The 10,319-nt window shown below is 35.9% G+C and overlaps 1 protein-coding gene across 1 annotated transcript; it reads left to right on the forward strand.

Moving 5' to 3' along the window:
* Positions 1 to 955: 955 nt before the first annotated feature.
* Positions 956 to 5,484, forward strand: LOC113361903 (flap endonuclease 1-like). Its single transcript, XM_026604987.1, has 18 exons — positions 956 to 1,098; positions 1,185 to 1,301; positions 1,416 to 1,474; positions 1,565 to 1,624; positions 1,728 to 1,781; positions 1,880 to 1,928; positions 2,032 to 2,079; positions 2,259 to 2,324; positions 2,439 to 2,489; positions 2,611 to 2,730; positions 2,807 to 2,891; positions 3,003 to 3,084; positions 3,776 to 3,890; positions 3,991 to 4,047; positions 4,123 to 4,169; positions 4,247 to 4,301; positions 4,815 to 4,939; positions 5,171 to 5,484. Exons 1-17 carry the CDS (start codon positions 1,087 to 1,089, stop codon positions 4,884 to 4,886), a joined length of 1,149 nt encoding a protein of 382 aa, XP_026460772.1. The 5' UTR covers positions 956 to 1,086; the 3' UTR covers positions 4,887 to 4,939; positions 5,171 to 5,484.
* Positions 5,485 to 10,319: the final 4,835 nt, after the last annotated feature.

Here is a 10,319-nt window from a genome sequence, read left to right on the forward strand (position 1 = left end):
GTTTTGATGTATAACTGATGAGTAACTTGTAGATACACATACATATAGCATGTGTAATAAAAAGTTACACATGCATATGGATGTGTAACTTGTAGATATACATACCATAAGCATGTGTAACTTCTGCGTACACATGTGTTAACTACAGAGTACACATCTATGTACAAGTGTAGCTTTGCATTACACATTTTATATGAATGTGTAACTTCTGGATACGCATGCCATATGCATGTGTAACTTCTGTGTACACATACATATGTTGGTGGTGGTCGGTGGTGGTGGGTGGCGGTAGTGGTCGAAGGTGGTGGTCGGAGGTGGCTGGCGGTGGTGGCCGGAGGTGGTTTGACAGTGGTGGTCGAAGATGGCTGGTGGTGGTGGTGGTCGAAGGTGATTTGACGGTGGTGGTCGGAGGTGGTTGGCGGTGGCTATGGTGGTCGGAGGTGGTTGGCGGTGGCTGTGGTGGTCGGAGGTGGTTGGAACATCATCATATTATATTTTAATTATTTTGGGCCTAAATTCAAATTTTATTAATTATGGGTTTGACAATATGTATAAGGATATCAACGTCTTTTAATATTTCGGGCCTAGATTTAAACTTCTTTTAATTAAGGACTTGATATTATGGGTAATTCATGGGTCAGGTCTTAACCTAAGTTTCCCTTATAAATATTCTAGTACCCGATACCCGACGGGTACCCAGCGGATAATACTCATTAGGACCCGAAAGCTTATCGGTTTCTAACGTGTCTACTCGTGGGGTAGTGATTTTGCTAATGAGTCTAATATTACGACTCAGAATTGGACCCGATATACCGGGATTCGGTTCTAATCGGATATCCGTTGACAGCCCTAGATTGCACCTTTACCGTCTAAGCTTGGGAGCAAGTAGCGGGCAAAGGTGGACACCAAATTGAGTGCCCTCGTCTGAATAAAACGCACCTTGACTAGGTTTTAAGGAACTGTTTGTTTTGTTCAGTTTCGACGGATTAAAAGGCGGGAAAGAGTCGAAGGGAAAGAAACTGGTGCGTGGATTTTCTAGGGTTTACTAAATCTCTGAGATATTGTTGGATTCATCAGAACTGAGTAATGGGTATCAAGGTATGTGTTTCTCTTGTTATAAAGACACCATCTTGATTTGGTGCTTGTATGAAGGGTTTACAATTTGGGGTTTTTTGTTTTTGTAGGGTTTAACAAAGTTACTAGCAGATAATGCACCAAAATGCATGAAAGAACAGAAATTTGAGAGTTATTTTGGTCGTAAAATCGCCATTGATGCCAGCATGAGCATCTATCAGTTCCTTGTTTGTACCTTCATTACTCGCTTATTCACAAATTTCTCTTTTTTAGAGTTGATTAGGTTTACTATAAGGAACAGTAGAATTAACTTGAATCTTTGTGTTGTTGAATTAAAACAGATTGTGGTCGGAAGAACTGGGACCGAGATGCTTACAAATGAATCTGGCGAAGTAACCAGGTTAGTCAACTTTCTATTGCTTCTTTCCAAATTTGTATCATTCGTGTTTCTTATTGTTAATATATGTGTGTAATTGACTGTATTTTGTAGTCACTTGCAAGGACTATTTAATCGTACTATTCGGCTGTTGGAGGCTGGGTTGAAACCAGTGTAAGCTTCACTCATTTATCCACGACATTTTAACTTAATATGATTAAAGATATTTGTCGTCTTGACTGAATTGTTTATCCTTGCATGTTTTGTGTACTACTAGTTATGTATTTGATGGCAAACCGCCAGACTTGAAGAAACAAGAGTTGGCTAAACGGTGTGTTCTCTCACTCTACTGCAATGATTTGTTTCTAGATAGACATTCGTCTATATACATTTTTTTATATATTGTTTTTTGGTCTTTGCTGTGTGCAGGTATTCAAAAAGGGAAGATGCCACTGAGGATTTGGCAGCAGCAATAGAAGTAAAATTGTTTGTTTGAATCGAGTTGCAGAATTTACTTTTTCTACTTACTTTTTGTTTAGTTTCAGGCAATTGGTTCTTGATTGGGTTTATTATTGATGTAGACTGGAGACAAAGATGATATTGAAAAGTTCAGTAAACGTACAGTCAAGGTGACTTTTCTTTCTTCTTCTACCCCCTCAAATTGTTTTTTCTTTTCGGTTATGTAGAAATGATTAAACAGCTTATATTATTCCACATACTGTTAAAGGTCTAACTATTGTTAGGATCATATGAAACTTCAGTATCTCAACTTCTTCGTAAAAATGAACATTTTTTTTGTTTTCTCTAGGTAACAAAACAACACAATGATGATTGCAAAAAACTTCTAAGGCTCATGGGAGTTCCCGTGGTTGAGGTAAAGATTTTATAACTCGTAACTTCTTCTTTGGGATATATAGGGATGGTTGTTACTAGCTACTGCCACTTTCCTCAATTCCTTTTGTAATCCATTTATTTATGTGGTTTGTAGGCTCCTTCAGAAGCAGAGGCAGAATGTGCTGCACTTTGCAAAAATCAAAAAGTATGCTTCTTGTGGACTTTCTGGTTGTTCTGTTCTATATTTGATCATATTTACTATATTTGATCATATTTATATTGAATTCCTCAGTACATTTTTAATAAATAATTTCAACATTTTCTAGGTGTATGCTGTGGCTTCTGAAGACATGGATTCACTTACTTTTGGAGCACCCAAATTTCTTCGCCATTTAATGGATCCAGCCTCAAGAAAGATACCAGTTATGGAATTTGATGTTGCAAAGGTACAAACAACTGAAGAGAGCTCTTCTATGCTAGATTCTTTACATTGGCCTTCTCAAATTTTTTCTGTAATTTCAGATCTTGGAGGAGTTAAACCTCACAATGGATCTATTTATCGATCTATGCATTCTTTCTGGTTGCGATTATTGTGAGAGTATTCGAGGTTAGTTGTTTTCTGCGGTAGTGTTCTGAAGTTTTTCTCACTCTCGTCACACATACTCCTTGATCGGATGATTTCTGTTCAGCTGTCCTAACTCTTACTTTCAATTTACAGGAATTGGAGGACAAACTGCATTGAAACTTATACGCCAACACGGTTCTATAGAGGGTATAATTGAAAACATAAACAAAGAAAGGTTGGTTTCATGTTCAATTTGTAATCTCTCTCATGAAACATCTGTGCTTGTATTCGGGATCTGGATGGGTTGCGCCTATACTTGCAAGGCAAGTCCATACCTGTATCGGGTACTTACGGATACCAGTACCGATACTGATACCCTCTGATACTGCCCAAAACCCTTTTCAAATGTTATTTCACAACCATCTTCAATTCTTCATCCTCTTGTTGTGAAAGAAATTGGAGCACCTCTAGCTGAATGTTTAGTGTATATGGATTCAAATACATTTAGTTCGTGCTCTCTAGTACATGCAATTGTTCATATGAATCATGATAGCACAATATATGATGAGTGAAATTATATTTTTGTGATTAACATTGAATTTGTGTTCTCTAATACATTATTGATTAATATAAAAATGCACTTACGAAATTTTATATACATGGTATCTGTCGGTATCCATATCGGCCATTTTTGGAAACGCCGTATCAGATTCTTAGACACACATCGGTATTGGATACCCATACCAGTATCCATGCAACCCAGAGTCTATCTTTATTTGTGAAGTCATTAGTGGGTGTTACCGTTATGTTTACCTTACACAGAATATATATCATCAGAGTATTTTGATTACATCCTGTTTCATGTTTGCTATTTCTGATGCAATCGGAAAATCAATGTTAATTATTTCCGGTTTATACTCTTTCAGGTACCAAATACCTGAGTCTTGGCCATTCGAGGAAGCTCGACGTCTTTTTAAAGAACCACTGGTCACAGCTAATGATCAGCAACCTGAACTTAAGTGGAGTCCACCAGATGAGGAGGTGAGTTGTTTTATCTTTTGTTTTAGTTATTAACTTATTATATTTTTTTTTTCTTCAATTTTTAACGGTTTAGGTGATATCTTTTCCATTCATTCTTTAGGGGCTCGTAGCCTTTCTGGTGACTGAAAATGGGTTCAACAGTGATCGAGTCACAAAGGTATGTCTTCATCTAATTTTTGTATTACAAAAGAAAAATGTTTGAGGCCTGACATGTAAATCCATGTTTCTGTAGGCTGTAGAAAAAATCAAAGCAGCGAAGAACAAGTCATCTCAGGGGAGGTAAGTGATCTTAATAATGAAGTTGAATGTGTGAAAGATCCTCTTTAGTACCAACTTTAACTTGACTGAATACACAGATTGGAGTCATTTTTCAAGCCAGTGGCTAGCGACTCTGTTCCTCTTAAGCGGAAGGTATGTGCTTGTGCATTTTGGTGTGAGCATCTACTTTCAAATTTCTTATACCTTTCTACCCTATTAATGTTTAGTCAACGGAAGGGATAGTCTGATGAAGATGATAGTTAAGTTCATCTTGTTTGTGGGCCCTAGGGATAACAGGTGTGTAATTAGCCTACTACCTTGGGCAAAATGACACTAATTTTGAGTTATTTGTGTTTCAGTCTCACTATCTGTGCAAGGGCCAAATCAGTATTGAAATTGTATAGGGGTATAATATGTTTGATTATGTATGAGTATCATAAAATTAGGGACACTGTAGATAACAAGGTAGTTGAACTTCTTTCTTGTTTGTTCTTTTTTTTTTTTTTTTTTTTTTTTTTCTGTGCTCTTTGTTGACATCGAGTTTTGGGTGTCATTTAATACTTATAACTCCAATTTGTGTCTAAATAGTAAATTCCAACACTCTCCTTCCATGGTTGTTTCCATATCAACCTTCTAATTTCTTCCGTTTATTGTATTTACATATAGGATGTTCCAGCTAAAGCTACAAAGGAGACTGCGAAGAAAAGAAACACTGGTGGTGGGAGGAAGAAGAAATAAATTCTTATTCAGTTTTAGCTCCATAATAGGCTAAACTAAGGCAGCAGATTGAGGTTTGAATTTCATATAATTTCCCTGTTGTATTTGTTGTTGATCCTGTAGTTTAATCCTCACATAACTTCATATAGGTTCCCCACTAGATTAACTCCCATTTAATATCCACTTTGTGCTTAACTTTTGACAATTTGCTTATCTATTTATCTATCTTCTGGTCTAATGGCTAATTTAAGAGTTCTAAGATACGCTGTAGGATTCTAAGTTCTAACATCTCAAGTCTTGAACAGGTGGACTCGCTTTTGGCGACAAGTTATCGGCTTCTTTTACCTTTTAAGTTTTAACCAACAAGGTGGTCTACCCAACATGAGTGATGACTCTTCCTAACAGTTTGCTAAAACTTGGAGCTTCGTGGATGCAAAGACTACTCCCTGTGACATCTGTTTAGGCTTTCCCTGTTTGTTTTTTTTCTTTCTATTTGGGGACATTTCATGTCTGTTTCATCTGTAAACTAAGATGAACTAGCTTGAATCTTTTTTTCTTTATCAAAGACTGGACATGAAATCGGGAAACTAACAAAAGGTCTTTTTTTCACCTTGTTCAATCTCTACATCTCTGCATCAATTAAAGAACAAGCATTTTGAGTTAAGCTAATGTAGATTATTGCCCTAAATTGATACCCACATTTAACCAATAGGTCCTAGATGTATTAAAAAGGGGCTCGTATAGAATGAACAAATGGTGTATGATAAAACACAGTGGATTCATCTTCAACATGTTACATAAGATACATAAAGTGGATATTGAAAGCTATTAGCATACTGGAAAGATAAGCTATCACCAGGTCCAATGGCTTCTCCATTGTTAACCAGACAGTCATCATAATTTTGTCGACGAAACAGTCTTGGATTAATTAACCTAGCAGAACTAAACCATCCACAACTTACATGTATGTTTGATATACTACAGCCTTCTGATAGACATAGATTCAGTATTTGTACTGTGTATGTTGGTATACCATTTGGAAGTGGAGTTGTTGGACCTTGGTATAATGCAATATCGTCTTTCGAACACGCTTCACTGATTCGATTGGAAACTCGTTCATCCACTGATCTGTCAATGGATGTACTAGTAGCTTCAGATGCAACATAATTCTCTGCACAGTGAAAACATAGAGTTATTACTGTTGCAAGAAACTGCCAAACAAGAACACACATTTGCTCTCTAGAAGTACTTGCCTGAGTACAAGTAAAAGAGAGATATAATTAGACTGAAACTCAATAAAGCGAGTTGGCTTCTTTTTCTTCTCCTTGTTCTTTTCATCAAGAATGCTATGAAGGAAACGGGTTTCTGATAGTAAATTTCAAAGAGAATATATGTCAGATTCCGGGGACCAACAAATATATATGTGGGAGTATTTTGTACACAGTCAATGTTGGGAGGGATAGAGATAGTTTTGGAAACTTGGAAGTTGGAATTGATTCAGTTGGGGGTTGGGCTTTAATAACGAGATTGACTTTGATTAGGTTAATTGATGACCGACAGGCAGGAGCACATTACATAGACTGGATCACTGATAGACGTGGTAATTGCATTGACTGCTCAACAGAGATAAGAACTGTTGTTTAACTGCAAGAGTGTAGTTAATGCCATGCGGGGTTGAGAATTCGTGAAATCCAAGATGACTGACTACTGAATTCATGCTCAAAAAAAAAGAAAAACGAAAAAAAAAACTGAATCCTAGTGACAGATGGGCAATTGGGCATTGCCTAATTTAATGGTGGTGTCTTAAACATTTCTCCAGTTCCGAAATCTTGATATATTTTCTTTGGGCCAGAGGTTGCTCCAATTTTCCCCCTCCTCTCCTAATCACTTGCTGCTAAAATTCGAGATGGTTATGATGATGAGGACTGTTTCGTGCTAGCCCATTTGTAGACAAAAAATTGGTCAATTTGTCCTAAAATAATACCCCCTCCGTTACTTTTTAATAGGTCAGTTTCTTTTTTTGAAAAAATTAAGGAAATTAAGAGAACTAATTATTGAAAGTGGTTCTCTAGGCACTTGTTAATAAAAGAAGTGAAGTGAAATGGTCCCCATGACACTTGTCAGCCAAAGAAATAAGTGAAATGGTCCACATAACACTTGTCATCAAAAGAAGTTAAAAGAAAAGTGGTCCCAGAAAATTAAAGTAACATTTGACTTTCCCAATTAGAAAACTGGTCTATTTTTTTGAAATATTTATTTATAAAAACTAGCCTATTAAAAAGTAACGGAGGGAGTAATTTCTAGGTGAGAAAGACATGTAAAGTTTGTTACCATTTAAATGGACGAGAATTTAAAAGATACTTTTCTATTAATTATTTTGAATAATCTACCGAAGAATATTAGAAATATATTATTATGACTGAGATATTTTCTAAAAAAAAATCAAAGTCTTTGTTTCTCGTTAACAGAAGACGAGCTCTGGTCTTGACTTTTAGATCTGAAGAAAACGAGCCTCAATTCTTTTATCTGTTCAACGCTCGAGTTCGATTTGCATACAATCTGATTCTTCTCTGATCTTTCTTCTATTACGGTAAATTTTGTTCTACTCTTTTGAACAACCTTGATCGGTAGTTTGATTCTAGTTTTGTTCAATTCAACAAAAGTGATTTCTCTGATTTTGATTTTATTTTGATTTGATTGAAAGATTTATATACATTTAAATCCTTTGATTTTTTTTAATAGGAAAAGATAATTCATTAAACTCAAATTTGTGATACAAACAAATTCTCTCTAATGAGAGTTTTCAACCAAATAGGAGAATCACTTCCCCAAAATAACGAAATACTACTCGTCCTAGCTTTTTTAGCCAAACAATGGGTATGATTAGAGGTTTCAATACTTATTGATAATCCAATAGTTCTAAACTCTATTTCAATCATTGAAACTTTCTTAGAGGATGACAATAGCCATTTTCACACACTATTAGTATCAAAGCAATTTTCAAGTTATTGAAATAATCATAACGAAACATTCAAAGTCTGTACTAAATGATTGTATCACACAGACCATGTAAGTTGTTACTTAGCAATTTTCACATGATCATCTTTTTGACTTTTGTCAAGAATATAAGATGAACTTGGTTGAAGCGAAAGCTTACCAACACATATTTCGAGAAATATGTAAGCGAGTTAATCTCAGCTCGAAATCTCAAATGTATATAATCGACAACTATATAGTAGTACGACTTTTGTCTCAATATAGGAGATAGAGTAGAAATTGACTTTCCAAGTGATAGATGAGTTTTAGTCTCCACATAACTTTTGATGATAAAGTTCCACAAGCTCTCCTTAGTAGTTCTTCGTCTTCAATTGATGAACACCGTGAAGTCTAATGCTCAACTACACAATCTATCCTAGTCCGAGGCATCACTATAAGTAGACTAGAAATCAAAACTTATAGTTTTAATCACTAACATCGACAAACAAGCTTGAGATAACATCGCTTGCGAGTTCGACCTAGCATTGCTCTAAAATCTCCCCCTTTGTCAATTTTAATGACAAAATTACAAAATAAATAAACTTTGTAGCTTCTCATCCAAATGCTTGATCTCCTTGGTTCTTTAACATTACTCGAAATCTTCGTCACTTCCAAGTACTCCAATGATTATAAAGGTGTTCAATTCAACATCATAGTTGTTGAAGATCCGTAGCAATAACAATGAGAAAAAAGTTACTCTCAATCATTGTTATATAGTGTCATAGTATCATCGCACAACATCAAAGTTCAATTGTATTACAACTTTGACAACAATACGATGGTGATATGTATCACTCGTCCTTAGTCAATACTTCATCTCATAATGAAAACCACTCCCCCTTACATAATGATCCGTAAACCATATGTATTTGTAGTGTGAACTACACATTAATTCTCCCCCTTTTTGTCAATATAAATTGGCAAAGATACGAAAACTAGTGGGATCCTCATGAAATTTTCATAGAGATACTTCATGACCAAAAGAGAACAACATACCAACTTGTTTCGATGATTTCACATAGTCGGAAGTTAGTGTATTCATCAAGGAGTTTATAAAGATACAAGATAACTCCTACAATATTCCACAACCGTACTCCCCACAAAGATTTGACAATTAAGCACAAGTTCAATTAAGAACTCTCCCCCATAAAATGTCATTCCCGGAAGAACAACAAGAGCGACCTTACTTTGGCAGGAAAAGAAGGATTTCTTTGGACATTAACAAATCATATGAAACATGAATTTGTATCCAAACATCTCAATTGAATAAACCACAAGGAAAATGATCAATTCAATTGGTCATGCTCAACACAAGAGAACTTACGGAACAACACAGTACATACACAAAGATGTGGATCAGGGAAAGACCAATACTGCGGAATAATAAAAGATTCATTCTATTTTTCATCACTATTTGCACAACGACATATAATAGACTTAATCTTTGTAAACAAAAGTTCATCCTATGTTCCATCAATATTTGCATAATAATAGGATTAACTTTTGTGGTCAAAAGTTTATTCTATCTTTTATCAATACTTTCATACCGACATATAATAGAGTTAACTTTTGAACAAATATGGGACAGTTAAGGTTCACGGATATAAACAACATATCCCATAACAAATTGCAATATATAAAATCATAAAGATTAATACTGCAAAAATCATCTTCCAAATCAACTTTAAAATTTATATAAATAAATTTAAAAACATTGCAAGATGAAAATGTTGGCAATAACTATGTGTACTCACAATAATTGTAACACCCAGTGTTTTAGCATGGCGCATGCTAAAAGATGCACCATGGCCTGATATGAAGCTTCATCCAAAGCTTCCGATGCTTAGTAAGAGGTAGATTGGCTTAAGGCCAGTATTGCGCCAAAATGGCGCATTGTGTTTGGCATTTTGCCAAGAGCCAAATCTTACATCAAATGATGCACTAGGCCAGTTGGGTAGATGGTCTTGAGCTTGCAGCGTAATCATCGCTCATTATGCAGGTTATTGGCTTAGAGCCAATGTTGCACAAACATTGTGCATCGGGCCAGAGAGGGCTGACCAAACGAGTGTCGCGCAATCATTGCACGCAATGATTGCGAATGAACAGTGAAGCATGCATGTCAATATGGTCCCCTTTCCATACTTGTAGAAATTCCATTAAGACATATATAGGGAGGGGTACTTGGTTGAAGGTGCATACGCAGACTATGCACCAAGTAAGCTTCATAGCTTATCCAGAAGAGTATAAATGATGCCTAAGACTCATTTATAGTTGCATAGCCTCGTGAAGAGGGCATTTGATGCTTAGGCATCACTATGCCATGTTGCGGACCCGATGATGCATAATCATTGTGCATATTAACGGAACGACCTATACGGACTAGGCCATTACCATTTTTTTGCTAGGCTACGGCCTTGC

This window comes from Papaver somniferum, chromosome 3 (assembly GCF_003573695.1).
Source record: "Papaver somniferum cultivar HN1 chromosome 3, ASM357369v1, whole genome shotgun sequence".
Lineage (NCBI taxonomy): Eukaryota > Viridiplantae > Streptophyta > Magnoliopsida > Ranunculales > Papaveraceae > Papaver > Papaver somniferum.

Bases quoted from the DNA above. Each gene is read 5' to 3' on its own strand.
- LOC113361903 (XM_026604987.1), top strand. The intron at 2,325-2,438 runs GTAAAGATTTTA...TGTGGTTTGTAG, and splicing joins TGGGAGTTCCCGTGGTTGAG to GCTCCTTCAGAAGCAGAGGC. The intron at 3,891-3,990 runs GTGAGTTGTTTT...TTCATTCTTTAG, and splicing joins GGAGTCCACCAGATGAGGAG to GGGCTCGTAGCCTTTCTGGT.